We start from the raw sequence: 25,254 nt of genomic DNA on the forward strand, positions 1-25,254 counted from the left end.
GCATGCACGCACCAACATGTATTTAAATTCATCTGGAAGTACTATTACTCATATTCATGCATCTTAGACCTACCATACCTCACCTGGTCAACATGCTCTCACCGGGTGATCCTAGCTTGAACCAATCCATCGCCTATATATTTTGACATAGTGGCATCAACGATTGTACAACACATTCCATCGTGCAACCATTTCTCTCTGCAACTTCCTTGGATCCTATCAAATTTCTCTCTAGTGCTAACTTCTAGCTCCGATCTTTTCAGTTAGCTAGTCGGTCAGACATTTAATCCATGGGGGCTAAAGTTCTTATCCTGATCACCGTGGCCGTGGCCATGCTCGGAATGGTGCTCGGCGCCAGTCACACGGTGGGCGCGCCGGCCGGATCATGGGACCTGCAGACCAACTACACCCTGTGGGCTTCGGGAACTAGATTTACCATCGGCGATGAGCTCCAGTTTCAGTACCCCACCACCATGCACAATGTGGTGGAGGTGAGAAAGGCTGGGTATGACGCCTGCAACAGCTCCAGCCCCATCACGACGTTCCTGACTGGCAACGATGTCGTCCCACTTGCGGCCATTGGGACGCGGTACTTCATTTGCGGTGTTCCAGGGCATTGCATCGCCGGTATGAAGGTTCAAGTCAACGTGAAGTCGAAGGCAGTGCGGACAGTACAACGGTGCCGAGGGACGGGAAAGCGGCTGCGGTGCCAGTACGAGACTGTATTAAGCTCGGACACGGCGGCTGGCATTGATCAGTCTGCGGTGGCGCGGCTAGGTCTGGCCATTGTCGCGACTGGTCTCATTTTGTTCTTTTAGTGACCGACGATTGTGGTGCTTTTTCTTCTTGATGCGCTCGTGCATGCTTATTTGTGTATTGTAAATCAGTTCTTTTGTTAAATGTAATGTTTTCATTATAATTGGATTTAACATATCTTCTTGCAAAACCGAACTATAATCAAGTGTTCATAATCATGGAATAAATAAAGCGTTGTGCTAGGTGCCATTCGGCCGGCCCAAATTTTGGTCGCCCGCGCACTAGTCATCAGATGCAAGTTGCATAGGCCGGCTGATTTGGCTGCTCAGCTCCTTCCTCCCCACACCTTGCGCAGCCTCGCCCAACACCCTTCCCCTCGCGCAGCTTGCCAGTGCCCCCGCCCCTCCCCCGACAACATCGCACCTCCTGTTGTGCAGGTCCCTAGCACCGCGCCACGCTGGAGAGATGCAGTATCAATGGTTTCTGCCGCTCTGATCCTCGCAATAGACACCGGCACTAGTTCCAGCAAAAACTCTCTCTGGTTCCAGCATTTGCATGTGCTGGGTGTAACATCTCGCCGGCAAGCCGGTGCTCACCATCGCTGATTCCAGCATCTACAATCTCTGGTTCCAGCAAATGCGCGAGCCAAATTCCAGCAAAAGGACTTCACCTGTGGCACTTCGGTTCCAGCAAAAATGCGCAGCTCGCGGTCACCACCAGCGTAGCTACTCTGATGACTGCTGGCAACTTTTTTGCCGGCGGGTCCTAGCACCTCGCCATGCTGCTAGAAGCATGCCGCCATTCGGCGTCGTCGGCGCCGTTGTAGCTCACGGGAAACATGGTCACACGGTCGCTGAGGTTTCACAGCTTTTCTCCTGCCCCATTCGAGCATCCACACATGTCATCTAAAGCAAAAAAGATGACCGGATGCAGCATCTATTGCCGTTGGGTTCCCGGGATGCACCACGGCTGGTTCCAGTGTCCTCACCAACTGGTTCCAGCGAAAACCATGGCTGCATGTAGCATCACAGTGTCCCGTTGTAGCTTTTCTCTTCGGCGAGCATAGCTTTCTTCCGTCGTTTTTCTTCAAAAATGGCACATTTATGATTTTATCCTAGGAGCTATAAGGGGCATTTACTTTTATGTCATCGTATTAGAGAAAAGGGCTAAGAGACGAGTAACAAAAAGGTAATGTTTAGTATAAATATTTTTTTTCTTTTAGCTTAGAATTGTCATTTACGTCGCAATTGTTATAACCTCTCCAGGCCGGACCTTGTGAGCCTGCTTCAAATTGTTCTCTTATGAGAGTTTTCCTCTATATTATTTAAGGTTTACTTAGTGGTAGTGTTTGGACGTAAGTACCAGGTTGAAGCCAATGTGCCCAAGGTATAGTTTCCCACTCAGGACTGCAGAGATTACCCCTTGATATTTAGGCGCACTGCAAAATGTTGTGGTTTTAGTGTATGAAATGAAACACGGGAACTCGTGCTTAAAAAAAGAAACAAGGGCATCTCGAGGAGAAATGATGGTGATAAAAAATTCTCCCTCCGATCCATAATAAGTGTCGTGGTTTAGCTCAAATGTATAATACATATATGACAACTAATTATTAGTGGAATTACCTTTCACTACCCAAAAACTAGGACCAACTATAAATCCTCTTTGCCAAATATGATTTTAGCTATATGACAACGGCGAGGGGCCCTTACCAAGCAGACCATGCAACTTTTAAATTTGGTCAACACAACATATTATCAATAGTGAATTTCCATGAATTTTGACACTGGCATACATCTTAATTATTATTTTAGAAGAATCTTAATTAATTATATAATTATTTGAGTACCGATATAGTTCATGTGCGCACCAACACGTTCGGATTGTTTAACTGGAGAATATGTTGGATTAATTTATGTTTAGTACGCTCGTGCGGGCATCCGGATCTACCGAGGACAAGGTCCACTGATGGCTACTGATGATCTCCTAACTAATTGTTTGGACATGGTCTACTGACAATTTGGTTACTAATCCTTTTCTCCGCAGACCCGGTCTACTGACGGCTACCAATCTCATCTTCTCCAATGTTAGTTTTCTATTAAAGCTATGGAGCCAAGCATATATAAAAATATCAGTTCAGGAGATAACATGTACGATGTTATTTTCATGCATTTTAGACGACCTACTCTATGTCACCTAGTCAACGCGCTTACACCCGATGATCCTTTAACACATCCAACACCTATATATGTCGACACACTGGTATCAATGATCTCACAACACCATCCATCCTGCAGCCATTTCTCTCATTAGCTTCCTTGGAGCTTGTGATCATTAGTTGATCAGACAACATAACCAATTTTCTCCCTAGTGCTAACTTCCATCCCCCATCATATTTTCAGTTAGTACTACTAAGTCAGCAAGCTAGTAGATCCATATTTAATCCATGGAGACCAAAGCTCTTATTCTGATCACCGTGACCATGACCATGCTTGGGATGGCACTCGGTGCCAGCCACACCGTAGGCGCACCGCACGGGTCATGGGACATTCAGACCAACTACTCTCAGTGGGTTTCGAAAATCAGATTCACCACCGGCGATGAGCTCAAGTTCCAGTACTCCGCCGCCGTGCACAACGTGGTGGAGGTGAGCAAAACGGGGTATGACTCCTGCAACGGCTCCAGCCCCATATCGACTTTCCCGACCGGTAATGATGTTGTTCCGCTTGCCACCATCGGGACCCGGTATTTCATCTGTGGCGTCTCCGGGCACTGCAATGCCGGCATGAAGGTCGAGGTCAACGTCAAGTCGAAAGAAGTGCGGACTGTGCAACGGTGCCGACGGACAGGGAACCGGCGTCGTTGCCAGTCCGAGACGGTACTAAGCTTAGCTATGTCGGCTGGCGTTGATCAGTCTACGGTGGCCCGACTCGGTCTGATAGTTGTTGCGGCTGGTCTTATGTTGTTCTTTTAGAGTGAACGATGATTGTGGTCCTTTTTTCCTTGTTCGGTCGTAGGATGGTCCCTTTGTGTGTTAATTCAATTCTTTTGTTAATTTTAATTGCATTCATTATAATTGGATTCAACATATCTTTTTTGCAAAAACCCAAATAATAACCAAGCGTGTAACCATGAAATAAATTTATCAAAGATGTGTTGAGTGCAATGCATTACATCCATCCATTATATACAACATAAATTCAGGGCAGAGCTAAATTCATCTAGATAAGTAACATGATTTTTAAGACGAAACAGTGCGGTAAACACCCACTGCAACATTTTATATTATTGGGAAGTGTATGTACACACTGGTTTGAGATGAGCCTGAAAAGAAGATAAATGAAGAAAACAAACCCTAACAAACTGAGCCAAAAAAAGAAGAAACAGAAATTACAAGGCTTCAGCTCGTCAAGCTTTGAAAGCATTGCCATATTTCATTTTCATCTTGTGTCCTAAAATCAGCTCGCCAAGAAATAGAAATTACAAGAGTTCAGATCGCCAAGCCCTTGTTCATCCTGTTACCATCAAGCTAACATCATCAGCTCGGGACCCCTTACCCGAGATCCGCCGGATTTAACCCCGACACGGGCTACGTGGCTTTGCTCTCTAGGGAGCGACGTGGTGGCGGGTGTTGACGGTGTACCTTGGCCCTGTGAAGGTGCACGGTGATGGGTGATCTTGGCATAGCAGGTGACTTCGATGGAAGCTTTGCCCTGATCTGGATTTGGTGCTCCCATTCCGTCGTGGTGGGGTGCCCGTTAGAGCTTCCTCGATGTGGTGGGAGCTGTGGTCGAGCGAAAGCTTTGCGCTCCGGTGCCGGCGGCGACAAGGCCTGCGGGTGTTATATTCCTCTTGGGGCATCGCCTTGGACCTCTCCTTGCCGTCCAACTCTCAGGGTGAAACCTTTCTTAGCTTCGGCTGATGCGGCGGCGGTGACGCTTTGTGTCGTTACCCTCCTGGGGGTGTCGCTGGTGAGGGTGGGTCTTCCTCTTGCACGGTGGTGGGTTTCATGTGCTTCTTCTCGGCTGCTAGCTCGAGGAGTTTAGGTGCACTTAGTGTGTTTTTAGCGTTCTTGGCTAATATTACTGATTTTCTTTAGATCAGCTTATGAGGTTCTCCTCAATGCCTTGTATCGGGTCATTTTGTATTGGTTTGGTTGTTTATGTCTTTATCTATAAAGGGGGCGAAAGCTTGTTTCGAGAGAGAGAACGATTCGTGAAACAACTGTCCTTGATGGCCTATTACAATGGCGCGCATGGTGACCGATCTTGAACAAATTCAGTCGACCAACGCCTATTACTATCCTTCTTGTATTTGTTATCCTGCCTTCTATACAATAAAGCTATGGTAAGTAATTTCTCTACTCTTGAGAAAAGATGATTATGTTTTATTTTCTAATTTTTACAGTGACATACATCTTAATAAATCAATTATCGTGCGGTAGAAATATGCACGCGCGCACCAATACGTTCATAATGTTAATCAAAGATTAAGCTCAAATAATTAATGTTTAGCACGCTCGGGCACCGGATTGATAGCAGCCAGACCCAATCTACGAATTCCATCGTCACCATTATTAGATTATCATAGTATAATAGACGAGCAAAGCATGCACGCACCAACATGTATTTAAATTCATCTGGGAGTACTATTACTCATATTCATGCCTCTTAGACCTACCATACCTCACCTGGTCAACACGCTCTCACCGGGTGATCCTAGCTTGAACCAATCCATCGCCTATATATTTTGACGTAGTGGCATCAACGATCTTACAACACATCCATCGTGCAACCATTTCCCTCTGCAACTTCGTTGGATCCTATCAAATTTCTCTCTAGTGCTAACTTCTAGCTCTGATCTTTTCAGTTAGCTAGTCGGTCGACATTTAATCCATGGGGGCTAAAGTTCTTATCCTGATCACCGTGGCCGTGGCCATGCTCGGGATGGTGCTCGGCGCCAGTCACACGGTGGGCGCGCCGGCCGGATCATGGGACCTGCAGACCAACTACACCCTGTGGGCTTCGAGAACTAGATTTACCATCGGCGATGAGCTCCAGTTTCAGTACCCCACCACCGTGCACAATGTGGCGGAGGTGAGAAAGGCTGGGTATGACGCCTGCAACAGCTCCAGCCCCATCGCGACATTCCTGACCGGCAACGATGTCGTCCCACTTCCGGCCATTGGGACGCGGTACTTCATTTGCGGTGTTCCAGGGCATTGCATCGCCGGTATGAAGGTTCAAGTCAACGTGAAGTCGAAGGCAGTGCGGACAGTACAACGGTGCCGAGGGACGGGAAAGCGGCTGCGGTGCCAGTACGAGACTGTATTAAGCTCGGCCACTGCGGCTGGCATTGATCAGTCTGCGGTGGCGCGGCTAGGTCTGGTCATTGTCGCGACTGGTCTCATTTTGTTCTTTTAGCGACCGACGATTTTGGTGCTTTTTCTTCTTGACGCGCTCGTGCATGCTTATTTGTGTATTGTAAATCAGTTCTTTTGCTAAATGTAATGTTTTCATTATAATTGGATTTAACATATCTTCTTGTAAAACCGAACTATAATCAAGTGTTCATAATCATGGAATAAATAAAGCGTTGTGCTAGGTGCCATTCGGCCGGCCCAAATTTTGGTCGCCCGCGCACTAGTCATCAGATGCAAGTTGCGTATGCCGGCTGATTTGGCTGCTCAGCTCCTTCCTCCCCACACCTTGCGCAGCCTCGCCCAACACCCTTCCCTCGCGCAGCTTGCCAGTGCCCCCGCCCCTCCCCCGACAACATCGCACCTCCTGTCGTGCAGGTCCCTAGCACCGCGCCACGCTGGAGAGATGCAATATCAATGGTTTCTGCCGCTCTGATCCTCGCAATAGACACTGGCACTAGTTCCAGCAAAAACTCTCTCTGGTTCCAGCATTTGCATGCGCTGGGTGTAACATCTCGCCAGCAAGCCGGTGCTCTACGTCGCTGATTCCAGCATCTACAGTCTCTGGTTCCAGCAAATGCGCGAGCCTATTCTAGCAAAAGGACTTCACCTGTGGCCCGTCGGTTCCAGCAAAAATGCGCAGCTCGCGGTCACCACCAGCGTAGCTACTCTGATGAGTGCTTGCAACTTTTTTGCCGGCGGGACGCAGCACCTCGCCATACCGCTAGAAGCATGCCTCCATTCGGCGTCGGTCGGCGCCGTTGTAGCTCGCGGGAACCATGGTCACATGGTCGCTGAGGTTTCACAGCTTTTCTCCTGCCCCATTCGAGCATCCACACATGTCAACTCCAGCAAAAAAGATGACCGGATGCATCATCTATTGCCGTTGGGTTCCCGGGATGCACCACGGCTGGTTCCAGTGTCCTCACCAACTGGTTCCAGCAAAAACCATGGCTGCATGTAGCATCACAGTGTCCCGTTGTAGCTTTTCTCTTCGGCGAGCATAGCTTTCTTCTGTCGTTTTTCTTCAAAGATGGCACATTTATGATTTTATCTTAGGAGCTATAAGGGGCATTTACTTTTATGTGATCGTATTAGAGAAAAGGGCTAAGAGACGAGTAACAAAAAGGTAATGTTTAGTATAAATATTTTTTTCTTTTAGCTTAGAATTGTCATTTACATCGCAAATGTTATAACCTCTCCAGGCCGGACCTTGTGAGCCTGCTTCAAATTGTTCTCTTATGAGAGTTTTCCTCTATATTATTTAAGGTTTACTTAGTGGTAGTGTTTGGACGTAAGTACCAGGTTGAAGCCAATGTGCCCAAGGTATAGTTCCCCACTCAGGACTGCAGAGATTACCCCTTGATATTTAGGCGCACTGCAAAATGTTGTGGTTTTAGTGTATGAAATGAAACATGGGAACTCGTGCTTAAAAAAAGAAACAAGGGCATCTCGAGGAGAAATGATGGTGATAAAAAATTCTCCCTCCGATCCATAATAAGTGTCGTGTTTTAGCTCAAATGTATAATACATATATGACAACTAATTATTAGTGGAATTACCTTTCACTACCCAAAAACTAGGACCAACTATAAATCCTCTTTGCCAAATATGATTTTAGCTATATGACAACGGCGAGGGGCCCTTACCAAGCAGACCATGCAACTTTTAAATTTGGTCAACACAACATATTATCAATAGTGAATTTCCATGAATTTTGACAGTGCCATACATCTTAATTATTATTTTAGAAGAATCTTAATTAATTATATAATTATTTGACGTACCGATGTAGTACATGTGCGCACCAACACGTTCGGATTGTTTTACTAGAGAATATGTTGGATTAATTTATGTTTAGTACTCCCGTGCGGGCATCCGGATCTACCGAGGACAAGGTCCACTGATGGCTACTGATGATCTCCTAACTAATTGTTTGGACATAGTCTACTGACAATTTGGTTACTAATCCTTTTCTCCCCAGACCCGGTCTACTGACGGCTACCAATCTCATCTTCTTCATTGTTAGTTTTCTATTAAAGCTATGGAGCCAAGCATATATAATAATATCAGTTCAGGAGATAACGTGTATGATGTTATTTTCATGCATTTTAGACGACCTACTCTATGTCACCTAGTCAACGCGCTTACACCCGATGATCCTTTAACACATCCATCGCCTATATATGTCGACACATTGGTATCAGTGATCTCACAACATCATCCATCCTGCAACCATTTCTCTCATTAGCTTCCTTGGAGCTTGTGATCATTAGTTGATCAGACAACATAACCAATTTTCTCCCTAGCGCTAACTTCCATCCCCCATCATATTTTCAGTTAGTACTAGTAATTCAGCAAGCTAGTAGATTCATATTTAATCCATGGAGACCAAAGCTCTTATTCTGATCACCGTGGCCATGACCATGCTTGGGATGGCACTCGGTGCCAGCCACACCGTAGGCGCACCGCACGGGTCATGGGACATTCAGACCAACTACTCTCAGTGGGTTTCGAGAATCAGATTCACCACCGGCGATGAGCTCAAGTTTCAGTACTCCGCCGCCGTGCACAACGTGGTGGAGGTGAGCAAAACGGGGTATGACTCCTGCAACGGCTCCAGCCCCATATCGACTTTCCCGACCGGTAATGATGTTGTTCCGCTTGCCACCGTCGGGACCCGGTATTTCATCTGTGGCGTCTCCGGGCACTGCAACGCCGGCATGAAGGTCGAGGTCAACGTCAAGTCGAAAGAAGTGCGGACTGTGCAACGGTGCCGACGGACAGGGAACCGGCGTCGCTGCCAGTTCGAGACGGTATTAAGCTCAGCTACGTCAGCTGGCGTTGATCAGTCTGCGGTGGCCCGACTCGGTCTGATAGTTGTTGCGGCTGGTCTTATGTTGTTCTTTTAGAGTGAACGATGATTGTGGTCCTTTTTCCTTGTCCGGTCGTAGGATGGTCCCTTTGTGTATTAAATTCAATTCTTTTGTTAATTTTAATTGCATTCATTATAATTGGATTCAACATATCTTATTTGCAAAAACCCAAATAATAACCAAGCGTGTAACCATGAAATAAATTTATCAAAGATGTGTTGAGTGCAATGCATTACATCCATCCATTATATACAACATAAATTCAGGCAGAGCTAAATTCATCTAGATAAGTAACATGATTTTTAAGGCAAAACAGTGGGGTAAACACCCACTGCAACATTTTATATTATTGGGAAGTGTATGTACACACTGGTTTGAGATGAGCCTGAAAAGAAGATAAATGAAGAAAACAAACCCTAACAAACTGAGCCAAAAAAAAGAAGAAACAGAAATTACAAGGCTTCAGCTCGTCAAGCTTTGAAAGCATTGCCATATTTCGTTTTCATCTTGTCTCCTAAAATCAGCTCGCCAAGAAATAGAAATTACAAGAGTTCAGATCGCCAAGCCCTTGTTCATCCTGTTACCATCAAGCTAACATCATCAGCTCGGGACCCCTTACCCGAGATCCGCCGGATTTAACCCCGACACGGGCTACGTGGCTTTGCTCTCTAGGGAGCGACGTGGTGGCGGGTGTTGACAGTGTACCTTGGCCCTGTGAAGGTGCACGGTGATGTGTGATCTTGGCATAGCAGGCGACTTCGATGGAAGCTTTGCCCTGATCTGGATTTGGTGCTCACATTCCGTCGTGGTGGGGTCCCCGTTAGAGCTTCCTCGATGTGGTGGGAGCTGTGGTCGAGCGAAAGCTTTGAGCTCCGGTGCCGGCGGCGACAAGGCCTGCGGGTGTTATATTCCTCTTGGGGCATCGCCTTGGACCTCTCCTTGCCGTCCAACTCTCAGGGTGAAACCTTTCTTAGCTTCGGCTGATGCGGCGGCGGTGACACTTTGTGTCGTTACCCTCCTGGGGGCGTCGCTGGTGAGGGTGGGTCTTCCTCTTGCACGGTGGTGGGTTTCATGTGCTTCTTCTCGGCTGCTAGCTCGAGGAGTTTAGGTGCACTTAGTGTGTTTTTAGCGTTCTTGGCTAATATTACTGATTTTCTTTAGATCAGCTTATGAGGTTCTCCTCAATGCCTTGTATCGGGTCATTTTGTATTGGTTTGGTTGTTTATGCCTTTATCTATAAAGGGGGCGAAAGCTTGTTTCGAGAGAGAGAACGATTCGTGAAACAACTGTCCTTGATGGCCTATTACAATGGCGTGCATGGTGACCGATCTTGACCAAATTCAGTTGACCAACGCCTATTACTATCCTTCTTGTATTTGTTATCCTGCCTTCTATACAATAAAGCTATGGTACGTAATTTGTGTACTCTTGAGAAAAGATGATTATGTTTTATTTTCTAATTTTTACAGTGACATACATCTTAATAAATCAATTATCATGCGGTAGAAATATGCACGCGCGCACCAATACGTTCATAATGTTAATCAAAGATTAAGCTCAAATAATTAATGTTTAGCACGCTCAGGCACCGGATTGATAGCAGCCAGACCCAATCTACGAATTCCATCGTCACCATTATTAGATTATCATAGTATAAAAGGCGAGCAAAGCATGTACGCACCAACATGTATTTAAATTCATCTGGGAGTACTATTACTCATAATCATGCCTCTTAGACCTACCATACCTCACCTGGTCAACACGCTCTCACCGGGTGATCCTAGCTTGAACCAATCCATCGCCTATATATTTTGACGTAGTGGCATCAACGATCTTACAACACATTCCATCGTGCAACCATTTCCCTCTGCAACTTCGTTGGATCCTATCAAATTTCTCTCTAGTGCTAACTTCTAGCTCCGATCTTTTCAGTTAGCTTGTCGGTCGACATTTAATCCATGGAGGCTAAAGTTCTTATCCTGATCACCATGGCCGTGGCCATGCTCGGGATGGTGCTCGGCGGCAGTCACACGGTGGGCGCGCCGGCCGGATCATGGGACCTGCAGACCAACTACACCCTGTGGGCTTCGAGAACTAGATTTACCATCGGCGATGAGCTCCAGTTTCAGTACTCCACCACCGTGCACAATGTGGTGGAGGTGAGAAAGGCTGGGTATGACGCCTGCAACAGCTCCAGCCCCATCGCGACGTTCTTGACCGGCAACGATGTCGTCCCACTTGCGGCCATTGGGACGCGGTACTTCATTTGCGGCGTTCCAGGGCATTGCATCGCCGGTATGAAGATTCAAGTCAACGTGAAGTCGAAGGCAGTGCGGACAGTACAACGGTGCCGAGGGACGGGAAAGCGGCTGCGGTGCCAGTACGAGACTGTATTAAGCTCGGCCACGGCGGCTGGCATTGATCAGTCTGCGGTGGCGGGGCTAGGTCTGGCCATTGTCGCGAGTGGTCTCATTTTGTTCTTTTAGCGACCGACGATTGTGGTGCTTTTTCTTCTTGACGCGTCGTGCATGCTTATTTGTGTATTGTTAATTAGTTCTTTTGTTAAATGTAATGTTTTTATTATAATTGGATTTAACATATCTTCTTGCAAAACCGAACTATAATCAAGTGTTCATAATCATGGAATAAATAAAGCGTTGTGCTACGTGCCATTCGGCCGGCCCAAATTTTGGTCGCCCGCGCACTAGTCATCAGATGCAAGTTGCGTAGGCTGGCTGATTTGGCTGCTCAGCTCCTTCCTCCCCACACCTTGCGCAGCCTCGCCCAACACCCTTCCCTCGCGCAGTTTGCCAGTGCCCCCGCCCCTCCTCCGACAACAACGCACCTCCTGTCGTGCAGGTCCCTAGCACCGCGCCACGCTGGAGAGATGCAGTATCAATGGTTTCTGCCGCTCTGATCCTCGCAATAGACACTGGCACTAGTTCCAGCAAAAACTCTCTCTCGTTCCAGCATTTGCATGCGCTGGGTGTAACATCTCGCCAGCAAGCCGGTGCTCACCGTCGCTGATTCCAGCATCTACCGTCTCTGGTTCCAGCAAATGCGCAAGCCGATTCCAGAAAAAGGACTTCACCTGTGGCCCGTCGGTTCCAGCAAAAATGCGCAGCTCGCGGTCACCACCAGCGTAGCTACTCTGATGACTGCTTGCAACTTTTTTGCCGGCGGGTCCCAGCACCTCGCCATGCCGCTAGAAGCATGCTTCCATTCGGCGTCGGTCGGCGCCGTTGTAGCTCGCGGGAACCATGGTCACATGGTCGCTGAGGTTTCACAGCTTCTCTCCTGCCCCATTCGAGCATCCACACATGTCAACTCCAGCAAAAAAGATGACCGGATGCAGCATCTATTGCCGTTGGGTTCCCGGGATGCACCACGGCTGGTTCCATTGTCCTCACCAACTGGTTCCAGCAAAAACCATGGCTGCATGTAGCATCACAGTGTCCCGTTGTAGCTTTTCTGTTCGGCGAGCATAGCTTTCTTCTGTCGTTTTTCTTCAAAGATGGCACATTTATGATTTTATCTTAGGAGCTATAAGGGGCATTTACTTTTATGTGATCGTATTAGAGAAAAGGGCTAAGAGACGAGTAACAAAAAGGTAATGTTTAGTATAAATATTTTTTTTCTTTTAGCTTAGAATTGTCATTTACGTCGCAAATGTTATAACCTCTCCAGGCCGGACCTTGTGAGCCTGCTTCAAATTGTTCTCTTATGAGAGTTTTCCTCTATATTATTTAAGGTTTACTTAGTGGTAGTGTTTGGACGTAAGTACCAGGTTGAAGCCAATGTGCCCAAGGTATAGTTCCCCACTCAGGACTGCAGAGATTACCCCTTGATATTCACTGCAAAATGTTGTGGTCTTAGTGTATGAAATGAAACATGGAACTCGTGCTTAAAAAAAGAAACAAGGGCATCTCGAGGAGAAATGATGGTGATAAAAAATTCTCCCTCCGATCCATAATAAGTGTCGTGGTTTAGCTCAAATGTATAATACATATTTGACAACTAATTATTAGTGGAATTACCTTTCACTACCCAAAAACTAGGACCAACTATAAATCCTCTTTGCCAAATATGATTTTAGCTATATGACAACGGCGAGGGGCCCTTACCAAGCAGACCATGCAACTTTTAAATTTGGTCAACACAACATATTATCAATAGTGAATTTCCATGAATTTTGACAGTGCCATACATCTTAATTATTATTTTAGAAGAATCTTAATTAATTATATAATTATTTGACGTACCGATGTAGTACATGTGCGCACCAACACGTTCGGATTGTTTTACTAGAGAATATGTTGGATTAATTTATGTTTAGTACTCTCGTGCGGGCATCCGGATCTACCGAGGACAAGGTCCACTGATGGCTACTGATGATCTCCTAACTAATTGTTTGGACATGGTCTACTGACAATTTGGTTACTAATCATTTTCTCCCCGGACCCGGTCTACTGACGGCTACCAATCTCATCTTCTTCATTGTTAGTTTTCTATTAAAGCTATGGAGCCAAGCATATATAATAATATCAGTTCAGGAGATAACGTGTACGATGTTATTTTCATGCATTTTAGACGACCTACTCTATGTCACCTAGTCAACGCGCTTACACCCGATGATCCTTTAACACATCCATCACCTAAATATGTCGGCACACTGGTATCAATGATCTCACAACACCATCCATCCTGCAGCCATTTCTCTCATTAGCTTCCTTGGAGCTTGTGATCATTAGTTGATCAGACAACATAACCAATTTTCTCCCTAGCCCTAACTTCCATCCCCCATCATATTTTCAGTTAGTACTACTAAGTCAGCAAGCTAGTAGATCCATATTTAATCCATGGAGACCAAAGCTCTTATTCTGATCACCGTGGCCATGACCATGCTTGGGATGGCACTCGGTGCCAGCCACACCGTAGGCGCACCGCACGGGTCATGGGACATTCAGACCAACTACTCTCAGTGGGTTTCGAGAATCAGATTCACCACCGGCGATGAGCTCAAGTTCCAGTACTCCGCCGCCGTGCACAACGTGGTGGAGGTGAGCAAAACGGGGTATGACTCCTGCAACGGCTCCAGCCCCATATCGACTTTCCCGACCGGTAATGATGTTGTTCCGCTTGCCACCATCGGGACCCGGTATTTCATCTGTGGCGTCTCCGGGCACTGCAACGCCGGCATGAAGGTCGAGGTCAACGTCAAGTCGAAAGAAGTGCGGACTGTGCAACGGTGCCGACGGACAGGGAACCGGCTTCGCTGCCAGTCCGAGACGGTATTAAGCTCAGCTACGTCGGCTGGCGTTGATCAGTCTACGGTGGCCCGACTCGGTCTGATAGTTGTTGCGGCTGGTCTTATGTTGTTCTTTTAGAGTGAACGATGATTGTGGTCCTTTTTTCCTTGTTCGGTCGTAGGATGGTCCCTTTGTGTATTAAATTCAATTCTTTTGTTAATTTTAATTGCATTCATTATAATTGGATTCAACATATCTTCTTTGCAAAAACCCAAATAATAACCAAGCGTGTAACCATGAAATAAATTTATCAAAGATGTGTTGAGTGCAATGCATTACATCCATCCATTATATACAACATAAATTCAGGGCAGAGCTAAATTCATCTAGATAAGTAACATGATTTTTAAGGCGAAACAGTGGGGTAAACACCCACTGCAACATTTTATATTATTGGGAAGTGTATGTACACACTGGTTTGAGATGAGCCTGAAAAGAAGATAAATGAAGAAAACAAACCCTAACAAACTGAGCCAAAAAAAGAAGAAACAGAGATTACAAGGCTTCAGCTCGTCAAGCTTTGAAAGCATTGCCATATTTCGTTTTCATCTTGTGTCCTAAAATCAGCTCGCCAAGAAATAGAAATTACAAGAGTTCAGATCGCCAAGCCCTTGTTCATCCTGTTACCATCAAGCTAACATCATCAGCTCGGGACCCCTTACCCGAGATCCACCGGATTTAACCCCGACACGGGCTACACGGCTTTGCTCTCTAGGGAGCGACGTGGTGGCGGGTGTTGAAGGTGTACCTTGGCCCTGTGAAGGTGCACGGTGATGGGTGATCTTGGCATAGCAGGCGACTTCGATGGAAGCTTTGCCCTGATCTGGATTTGGTGCTCCCATACCGTCGTGGTGGGGTCCCCGTTAGAGCTTCCTCGATGTGGTGGGAGCTGTGGTCGAGCGAAAGCTTTGCGCTCCGGTGCCGGCGGCGACAAGGCCTGCGGGTGTTGTATTCCTCTTGGGGCATCGCCTTGGACCTCTCCTTGCCGTCCAACTCTCAGAGTGAAACCTTTCTTAGCTTCGGCTGATGCGGCGGCGGTGACGCTTTGTGTCGTTACCCTCCTGGGGGCGTCGCTGGTGAGGGTGGGTCTTCCTCTTGCACGGTGGTGGGTTTCATGTGCTTCTTCTCGGCTGCTAGCTCGAGGAGTTTAGGTGCACTTAGTGTGTTTTTAGTGTTCTTGGCTAATATTACCGATTTTCTTTAGATCAGCTTATGAGGTTCTCCTCAATGCCTTGTATCGGGTCATTTTGTATTGGTTTGGTTGTTTATGCCTTTATCTATAAAGGGGGCGAAAGCTTGTTTCGAGAGAGAGAACGATTCGTGAAACAACTGTCCTTGATGGCCTATTACAATGGCGCGCATGGTGACCGATCTTTACCAAATTCAGTCGACCAACGCCTATTACTACCCTTCTTGTATTTGTTATCCTGCCTTCTATACAATAAAGCTATGGTACGTAATTTGTGTACTCTTGAGAAAAGATGATTACGTTTTATTTTCTAATTTTTACAGTGACATACATCTTAATAAATCAATTATCGTGCGGTAGAAATATGCACGCGCGCACCAATACGTTCATAATGTTAATCAAAGATTAAGCTCAAATAATTAATGTTTAGCACGCTCGGGCACCGGATTGATAGCAGCCAGACCCAATCTACGAATTCCATCGTCACCATTATTAGATTATCATAGTATAATAGGCGAGCAAAGCATGCACGCACCAACATGTATTTAAATTCATCTGGGAGTACTATTACTCATATTCATGCCTCTTAGACCTACCATACCTCACCTGGTCAACACGCTCTCACCGGGTGATCCTAGCTTGAACCAATCCGTCGCCTATATATTTTGACGTAGTGGCATCAACGATCTTACAACACATTCCATCGTGCAACCATTTCTCTCTGCAACTTCCTTGGATCCTATCAAGTTTCTCTCTAGTGCTAACTTCTAGCTCCAATCTTTTCAGTTGGCTAGTCGGTCGACATTTAATCCATGGGGGCTAAAGTTCTTATCCTGATCACCGTGGCCGTGGCTATGCTCGGGATGGTGCTCGGCGCCAGTCACACGGTGGGCGCGCCGGCCGGATCATGGGACCTGCAGACCAACTACACCCTGTGGGCTTCGAGAACTAGATTTACCATCGGCGATGAGCTCCAGTTTCAGTACTCCACCACCGTGCACAATGTGGTGGAGGTGAGAAAGGCTGGGTATGACGCCTGCAACAGCTCCAGCCCCATCGCGACGTTCCTGACCGGCAACGATGTCGTCCCACTTGCGGCCATTGGGACGCGGTACTTCATTTGCGGCGTTCCAGGGCATTGCATCGCCGGTATGAAGGTTCAAGTCAACGTGAAGTCGAAGGCAGTGCGGACAGTACAACGGTGCCGAGGGACGGGAAAGCGGCTGCGGTGCCAGTACGAGACTGTATTAAGCTCGGACACGGCGGCTGGCATTGATCAGTCTGCGGTGGCGCGGCTAGGTCTGGCCATTGTCGCGACTGGTCTCATTTTGTTCTTTTAGTGACCGACGATTGTGGTGCTTTTTCTTCTTGATGCGCTCGTGCATGCTTATTTGTGTATTGTAAATCAGTTCTTTTGTTAAATGTAATGTTTTCATTATAATTGGATTTAACATATCTTCTTGCAAAACCGAACTATAATCAAGTGTTCATAATCATGGAATAAATAAAGCGTTGTGCTAGGTGCCATTCGGCCGGCCCAAATTTTGGTCGCCCGCGCACTAGTCATCAGATGCAAGTTGCATAGGCCGGCTGATTTGGCTGCTCAGCTCCTTCCTCCCCACACCTTGCGCAGCCTCGCCCAACACCCTTCCCTCGCGCAGCTTGCCAGTGCCCCCGCCCCTCCCCCGACAACATCGCACCTCCTGTCGTGCAGGTCCCTAGCACCGCGCCACGCTGGAGAGGTGCAGTATCAATGGTTTATGCCGCTCTGATCCTCGCAATAGACACTGGCACTAGTTCCAGCAAAAACTCTCTCTGGTTCCAGCATTTGCATGCGCTGGGTGTAACATCTCGCGGGCAAGCCGGTGCTCACCGTCGCTAATTCCAGCATCTACAGTGTCTGGTTCCAGCAAATGCGCGAGCCGATTCCAGCAAAAGGACTTCACCTGTGGCCCGTCGGTTCCAGCAAAAATGCGCAGCTCGTGGTCACCATCAGCGTAGCTACTCTGATGACTGCTTGCAACTTTTTTGCCGGCGGGTCCCAGCACCTCGCCATGCCGCTAGAAGCATGCCTCCATTCGGCGTCGGTCGGCGCCGTTGTAGCTCGCGGGAACCATGGTATCATGGTTGTTGAGGTTTCACAGCTTTTCTCCTGCCCCATTCGAGCATCCACACATGTCAACTCCAGCAAAAAAGATGACCGGATGCAGCATCTATTGCTGTTGGGTTCCTGGCATGCACCACGGCTGGTTCCAGTGTCCTCACTGTTGGGGAACGTTGCAGAAAATAAAAAAAATTCTACGGTTTCACCAAGATCAATCTATGTGTTCATCTAGGAACGAGAGAGAGGAGTGCATCTACATACCCTTGTAGATCGAGTGGAAGCGTTGAAGAGAACGGGGTTGAGGGAGTCGTACTCGTCGTGATCCAAATCACCGGAGATCCTAGCGCCAAACGGACGGCACCTCCGCGTTCAACACACGTACGGTCAGCGTGACATCTTCTCCTTCTTGATCCAGCAAGGGGGAAGGAGAGGTTGATGAAGATCCAGCAGCACGACGGCGTGGTGGTGGATGCAGCAGGGATCCCGGCAGGGCTACGCCAAGCGTCTGCGGGAGGGAGAGGTGTAGCAAGGGGGAAGGGAGGCGCCAAGTGCAAGGGTGCGGCTGCCCTCCCTCCCCCCTCTTTATATAGGGTCCCCAAGGGGGGCGCCGGCCCTAGGAGATTGAATCTCCAAGGGGGGCGGCGGCCAAGGGGGTGCCTTGCCCCCCAAGGCAAGTGGAGGCGCCCCCTCCCCTAGGGTTCCCAACCCTAGGCGCAGGGGGGCAAGGGGAGGGGGCGCACCAGCTCACCAGGGGCTGGTTCCCCTCCCACTTCAGCCCATGGGCCCCTCCAGGATAGATGGCCCCACCCGGTGGACCCCCGGGACCCTTCCGGTGGTCCCAGTACAATACCGGTGATCCCCGAAACTTTCCCGATGGCCGGAACTCGACTTCTCATATATAATTCTTTACCTCTGGACCATTCCGGAACTCCTCGTGACGTCCGGGATCTCATCCGGGACTCCGAACAACTTTCGGTTTGCTGCATACTAATATCTCTACAACCCTAGCGTCACCGAACCTTAAGTGCGTAGACCCTACGGGTTCGGGAGACACGTAGACATGACCGAGACGGCTCTCCGGTCAATAACCAACAACGGGATCTGGATACCCATGTTGTCTTCCACATGCTCCTCGATGATCTCATCGGATGAACCACGATGTCGAGGATTCAAGCAACCCCGTAAACAATTCCCTTTGTCAATCGGTATGTTACTTGCCCGAGATTCGATCGTCGGTATCCCAATACCTCGTTCAATCTCGTTACCGGCAAGTCACTTTACTCGTACCGCAATGCATGATCCCGTGACTAGACACTTGGTCACTTTGAGCTCGTTATGATGATGCATTACCGAGTGGGCCCAGAGATACCTCTCCGTCATACGGAGTGACAAATCCCAGTCTTGATCCGTGTCAACCCAACAGACACTTTCGGAGATACCCGTAGTATACCTTTATAGTAACCCAGTTACGTTGTGACGTTTGGTACACTCAAAGCACTCCTACGGTATCTGGGAGTTACACGATCTCATGGTCTAAGGAAAAGATACTTGACATTGGAAAAGCTCTAGCAAACGAACTACACGATCTTGTGCTATGCTTAGGATTGGGTCTTGTCCATCACATCATTCTCCTAATGATGTGATCCCGTTATCAATGACATCCAATGTCCATAGTCAGGAAACCATGACTATCTGTTGATCAACTAGCTAGTCAACTAGAGGCTCACTAGGGATATGTTGTGGTCTATGTATTCACACGTGTATGACGATTTCCAGATAATACAATTATAGCATGAATAAAAGACAATTATCATGAACAAGGAAATATAATAATAATCCTTTTATTATTGCCTCTAGGGCATATTTCCAATAGTCTCCCACTTGCACTAGAGTCAATAATCTAGTTACATTGTGATGAATAGAACACCCATAGAGTTCTGGTGTTGATCATGTTTTGCTCGCGGAAGAGGTTTAGTCAATGGATCTGCGACATTCAGATCCGTATGTACTTTGCAAATATCTATGTCTCCATCTTGAACATTTTCACGGATGGAGTTAAAACGACGCTTGATGTGCCTGGTCTTCTTGGCAAGGGCAATAGCTCCAGTGTTGTCACAGAAGAGAGTGATCGGCCCCGATGCATTGCGTATGACTCCTAGGTCGGTGATGAACTCCTTCATCCATATTGCTTCATGCGCTGCCTCCGAGGCTGCCATGTACTCCACTTCACATGTAGATCCCGCCACGATGCTCTTCTTGCAACTGCACCAGCTTACTGCTCCACGATTCAACATATACACATATCCGGTTTGTGACTTAGAGTCATCCAGATCTGTGTCGAAGCTAGCATCGACGTAACCCTTTACGACAAGCTCTTCGTCACCTCCATAAACGAGAAACATGTCCTTTGTCCTTTTCAGGTACTTCAGGATATTCTTGACCGTTGTCCAGTGTTCCTTGCCGGGATTACTTTGGTACCTTCCTACCAAACTCACGGCAAGGTTTACATCATGTCTGGTACACAGCATGGCATACATAATAGATCCTATGGCTGAGGCATAGGGGATGACACTCATCTCTTCTTTATCTTCTGCCGTGGTCGGGCATTGAGCCGAGCTCAATCTCACACCTTGCAATACAGGAAAGAACCCTTTCTTGGACTGATCCATATTGAACTTCTTCAATATCTTATCAAGGTATGTGCTTTGTGAAAGACCTATGAGGCGTCTCGATCTATCTCTATAGATATTGATGCCTAATATGTAAGCAGCTTCTCCAAGGTCCTTCATTGAAAAACACTTATTCAAGTAGGCCTTAATGTTGTACAATAGTTCTATATCATTTCCCATCAAAATTATGTCATCTACATATAATATGAGAAATGCTACAGAGCTCCCACTCACTTTCTTGTAAACACAGGCTTCTCCATAAGTCTGCATAAACACAAACGCTTTGATCATCTCATCAAAGCGAATGTTCCAACTCCGAGATGCTTGCACCAGCCCATAAATGGATCGCTGGAGCTTGCACACCTTGTTAGCATTCTTAGGATCGACAAAACCTTCTGGCTGCATCATATACAGTTCTTCCTTAAGATAGCCGTTAAGGAATGCCGTTTTGACGTCCATCTGCCATATCTCATAATCATAGTATGCGGCAATTGCTAACATGATTCGGACGGACTTCAGCTTCGCTACGGGAGAGAAAGTCTCATCGTAGTCAACCCCTTGAACTTTTCGATAACCCTTAGCGACAAGTCGAGCTTTATAGATGGTAACATTACCATCCGCGTCCGTCTTCTTCTTAAAGATCCATTTATTTTCTATCGCTCGCCGATCATCGGGCAAGTCTGTCAAAGTCCATACTTTGTTTTCATACATGGATTCTATCTCGGATTGCATGACTTCAAGCCATTTGTTGGAATCTGGGCCCGCCATCGCTTCTTCATAGTTCGAAGGTTCACCGTTGTCTAACAACATGATTTCCAGGACAGGGTTGCCATACCACTCTGGTGTGGAACGTGTCCTTGTGGACCTATGAAGTTCAGTAGCAACTTGATCCGAAGTACCTTGATCATCATCATTAATTTCTTCTCCAGTCGGAGTAGGCACCACAGGAACATTTTCCTTAGCTACACTACTTTCCGGTTCAAGAGCTAGTACTTCATTGAGTTCTACTTTCCTCCCACTTACTCCTTTCGAGAGAAACTCTTTTTCCAGAAAGGATCCGTTCTTGGCAACAAAGATCTTGCCTTCGGATCTAAGGTAGAAGGTATACACAATGGTTTCCTTAGGGTATCCTATGAAGACGCATTTTTCCGACTTGGGTTCGAGCTTTTCAGGTTGAAGTTTCTTGACATAAGCATCGCATCCCCAAACTTTTAGAAACGACACCTTAGGTTTCTTCCCAAACCATAATTCATACGGTGTCGTCTCAACGGATTTAGACGGAGCCCTATTTAAAGTGAATGTAGTTGTCTCTAGAGCGTATCCCCAAAATGATAGCGGTAAATCGGTAAGAGACATCATAGATCGCACCATATCCAATAGAGTGCGATTACGATGTTCGGACACACCGTTACGTTGAGGTGTTCCAGGCGGCGTGAGTTGTGAAACGATTCCACATTTCCTTAAGTGCATACCAAATTCGTGACCTAAATATTCTCCTTCACGATCTGATCGTAAGAACTTTATCTTTTGGTCACGTTGATTCTCTACCTCATTCTCAAATTCCTTGAACTTTTCAAAGATCTCAGACCTGTGTTTCATCAAGTAGACATACCCATATCTACTCAAGTCATCACTGACAGTGAGAACATAAAGATATCCTCCACGAGCCTCAACGCTCATTGGACCGCACACATCGGTATGTATGATTTCCAATAAGTTGGTTGCTTGCTCCATTGTTCCGGAGAACGGAGTCTTGGTCATTTTGCCCATGAGGCATGGTTTGCATGTGTCAAATGATTCATAATCGAGAGACTCTAGAAGTCCATCAGCATGGAGCTTCTTCATGCGCTTGACACCAATGTGACCAAGGCGGCAGTGCCACAAGTATGTGGGACTATCGTTATCAACTTTACATCTTTTCGTATTCACACTATGAATATGTGTAACATTACGTTCGAGATTCATTAAGAATAAACCATTGACCATCGGGACATGACCATAAAACATATCTCTCATATAAATAGAACAACCATTATTCTCGGATTTAAATGAGTAGCCATCTCGTATTAAACGAGATCCAGATACAATGTTCATGCTCAAACTTGGCACTAAATAACAATTATTGAGGTTTAAAACTAATCCCGTAGGCAAATGCAGAGGTAGCGTGCCGACGGCGATCACATCGACCTTGGAACCATTCCCGATGGTCACCTTGTCCTTCGCCAGTCTCCGCTTATTCCGCAGCTTCTGCTTTGAGTTACAAATATGAGCAACGGCACCGGTATCAAATACCTAGGAGCTACTATGAGCACTGGTAAGGTACACATCAATTACATGTATATCACATATACCTTTAGTGTTGCCGGCCTTCTTGTCCGCTAAGTATTTGGGGCAGCTCCGCTTCCAGTGACCCTTCCCTTTGCAATAAAAGCACTCAGTTTCAGGCTTGGGTCAATTCTTTTACTTCTTCTCGGCAACTGGCTTACCGGGCGCGGCAACATCCTTGCCGTCCTTCTTGAAGTTCTTCTTACCCTTGCCTTTCTTGAACTTGGTGGTTTTATTGACCATCAGTACTTGACGTTCCTTTTTGATTTCTACCTCTGCTGACTTCAGCATTGAAAATACTTCAGGAATAGTTTTCACCATCCCCTGCATATTGTAGTTCATCACAAAGCTCTTGTAGCTCGGTGGGAGTGACTGAAGGATTCTGTCAATGACCGCCTTGTCTGGGAGATTAATGTCCAGCTGGAACAGGCGGTTGTGCAACCCAGACATTTTGAGTATGTGCTCACTGACAGAACTATTTTCCTCCATCTTACAACTATAGAACTTGTCGGAGACTTCATATCTCTCGACCCGGGCGTGAGCTTGGAAAACCATTTTCAGCTCCTCGAACATCTCATATGCTTCGTGTTGCTCAAAACGCTTTTGGAGCCCCGGTTCTAAGCTGTAAAGCATGCCGCACTGAACGAGGGAGTAATCATCAGCATGTGTCTGCCAAACGTTCAAATCGTCTTGCAGTGCTGGGAGAGTAGGTGGGTCACCTAACGGTGCTTCAAGGACATATGCTTTCTTGGCAGCTATGAGGATGATCCTCAGGTTCCGGACCCAGTCCGTATAGTTGCTGCCATCATCTTTCAGCCTGGTTTTCTCTAGGAACGCATTGAAGTTCATGTTGACATGAGCGTTGGCCATTTGATCTACAAGACATTTTTTGCAAAGATTTTAGACTAAGTTCATGATAATTAAGTTCATCTAATCAAATTATTTAATGAACTCCCACTCAGATTAGACATCCCTCTAGTCATCTAAGTGATACATGATCCGAGTCGACTAGGCCGTGTCCAATCATCACGTGAGACGGACCAGTCATCATCGGTGAACATCTCCATGTTGATCGTATCTTCCATACGACTCATGTTCGACCTTTCGGTCTCTTGTGTTCCGAGGCCATGTCTGTACATGCTAGGCTCGTCAAGTTAACCTAAGTGTTTTGCATGTGTAAATCTGTCTTACACCCGTTGTATGTGAACGTTAGAATCTATCACACCCGATCATCACGTGGTGCTTCAAAACAACGAACTGTCGCAAAGGCGCATAGTTAGGGGGAACACTTTCTTGAAATTATTATGAGGGATCATCTTATTTAATACCGTCGTTCTAAGTAAACAAGATGCAAAAACATGATAAACATCACATGCAATCAAATAGTAGTGACATGATATGGCCAATATCATATAGCTCCTTTGATCTTCATCTTTGGGGCTCCATGATCATCTTCGTCACCGGCATGACACCATGATCTCCATCATCATGATCTCCATCATCGTGTCTCCATGAAGTTGCTCGCCAACTATTACTTCTACTACTATAGCTAACGGTTTAAGAATAAAGTAAAGTAATTACATGGCGTTAAATCATTGACACGCAGGTCATACAATAATTAAGACAACTCCTATGGCTCCTGCCGGTTGTCATACTCATCGACATGCAAGTCGTGATTCCTATTACAAGAATATCATCTCATACATCACAATATATCATTCATCATTCATCACAACTTTTGACCATATCACATCACAAAGCAATTGCTGCAAAAACAAGTTAGACGTCCTTTAATTGTTGTTGCATCTTTTACGTGGCTGCAATAGGGTTCTAGCAAGAACGTTTTCTTACCTACGAAAAAGCCACAGCGTGATTTGTCAACTTCTATTTACCCTTCATAAGGACCCTTTTCATCGAATCCGCTCCAACTAAAGTGGAAGAGACAGACACCCGCTAGCCACCTTATGCAACTAGTGCATGTCAGTCGGTGGAACCTGTCTCACGTAAGTGTACGTGTAAGGTCGGTCCGGGCCGCTTCATCCCACAATACTGCTGAAGCAAAATAAGACTAGTGGTGGCAAGAAAGTGGACAACATCTACGCCCACAACAGATTTGTGTTCTACTCGTGCAAAGAGAACTACGCATAGACCTAGCTCATGATGCCACTGTTGGGGAATGTTGCAGAAAATAAAAAAAATCTACGGTTTCACCAAGATCAATCTATGAGTTCATCTAGCAACGAGAGAGAGGAGTGCATCTACATACCCTTGTAGATCGAGCGGAAGCGTTCAAGAGAACGGGGTTGAGGGAGTCGTACTCGTCGTGATCCAAATCACCGGAGATCCTAGCGCCGAATGGACGGCACCTCCGCGTTCAACACACGTACGGTCAGCGTGACGTCTCCTCCTTCTTGATCCAGCAAGGGGGAAGGAGAGGTTGATGAAGATCCAGCAGCACGACGGCGTGGTGGTGGATGCAGCAGGGATCCAGGCAGGGTTTCGCCAAGTGTCTGCGGGAGGGAGAGGTGTAGCAAGGGGGAAGGGAGGCGCCAAGTGCAAGGGTGCGGCTGCCCTCCCTCCCCCCTCTTTATGTAGGGTCCCCAGGGGGGC

General features: G+C 46.8%; 4 protein-coding genes and 2 pseudogenes across 4 annotated transcripts in view; all 6 read left to right on the forward strand.

The window, feature by feature from the left end:
* The first annotated feature begins 216 nt into the window (after positions 1–216).
* Positions 217–2,555, forward strand: LOC119308883 (annotated as a pseudogene).
* A 644-nt stretch (positions 2,556–3,199) lies between these two features.
* Positions 3,200–3,727, forward strand: LOC119308911 (uclacyanin 1-like). The gene has a single exon (XM_037585069.1). The coding sequence runs from the start codon at positions 3,200–3,202 to the stop codon at positions 3,725–3,727; it is 528 nt and encodes a 175-aa protein (XP_037440966.1).
* Positions 3,728–5,645: 1,918 nt separating this feature from the next.
* Positions 5,646–7,893, forward strand: LOC119308902. The gene is made up of 4 exons (XM_037585061.1): positions 5,646–6,140; positions 7,340–7,387; positions 7,442–7,503; positions 7,794–7,893. Exons 1-4 carry the CDS (start codon positions 5,649–5,651, stop codon positions 7,891–7,893), a joined length of 702 nt encoding a protein of 233 aa, XP_037440958.1. The 5' UTR covers positions 5,646–5,648.
* Positions 7,894–8,465: 572 nt separating this feature from the next.
* LOC119308920 lies at positions 8,466–11,445 on the forward strand (annotated as a pseudogene).
* A 2,462-nt stretch (positions 11,446–13,907) lies between these two features.
* Positions 13,908–14,472, forward strand: LOC119308943 (uclacyanin 1-like). Its single transcript, XM_037585089.1, has one exon. The coding sequence runs from the start codon at positions 13,908–13,910 to the stop codon at positions 14,433–14,435; it is 528 nt and encodes a 175-aa protein (XP_037440986.1). The 3' UTR covers positions 14,436–14,472.
* Positions 14,473–16,358: 1,886 nt separating this feature from the next.
* Positions 16,359–25,254, forward strand: part of LOC119308931 (uclacyanin 1-like) — an 11,127-nt gene continuing 2,231 nt past the window's right edge. The window contains exon 1 of the mRNA XM_037585083.1: positions 16,359–16,845. Within this exon, the coding sequence (XP_037440980.1) occupies positions 16,359–16,845 (487 nt within the window). The remainder of the gene's footprint in view (positions 16,846–25,254) is intronic.

Source organism: Triticum dicoccoides, chromosome 1B, assembly GCF_002162155.2.
Source record: "Triticum dicoccoides isolate Atlit2015 ecotype Zavitan chromosome 1B, WEW_v2.0, whole genome shotgun sequence".
In the NCBI taxonomy this organism is placed as follows: Eukaryota; Viridiplantae; Streptophyta; class Magnoliopsida; order Poales; family Poaceae; genus Triticum; species Triticum dicoccoides.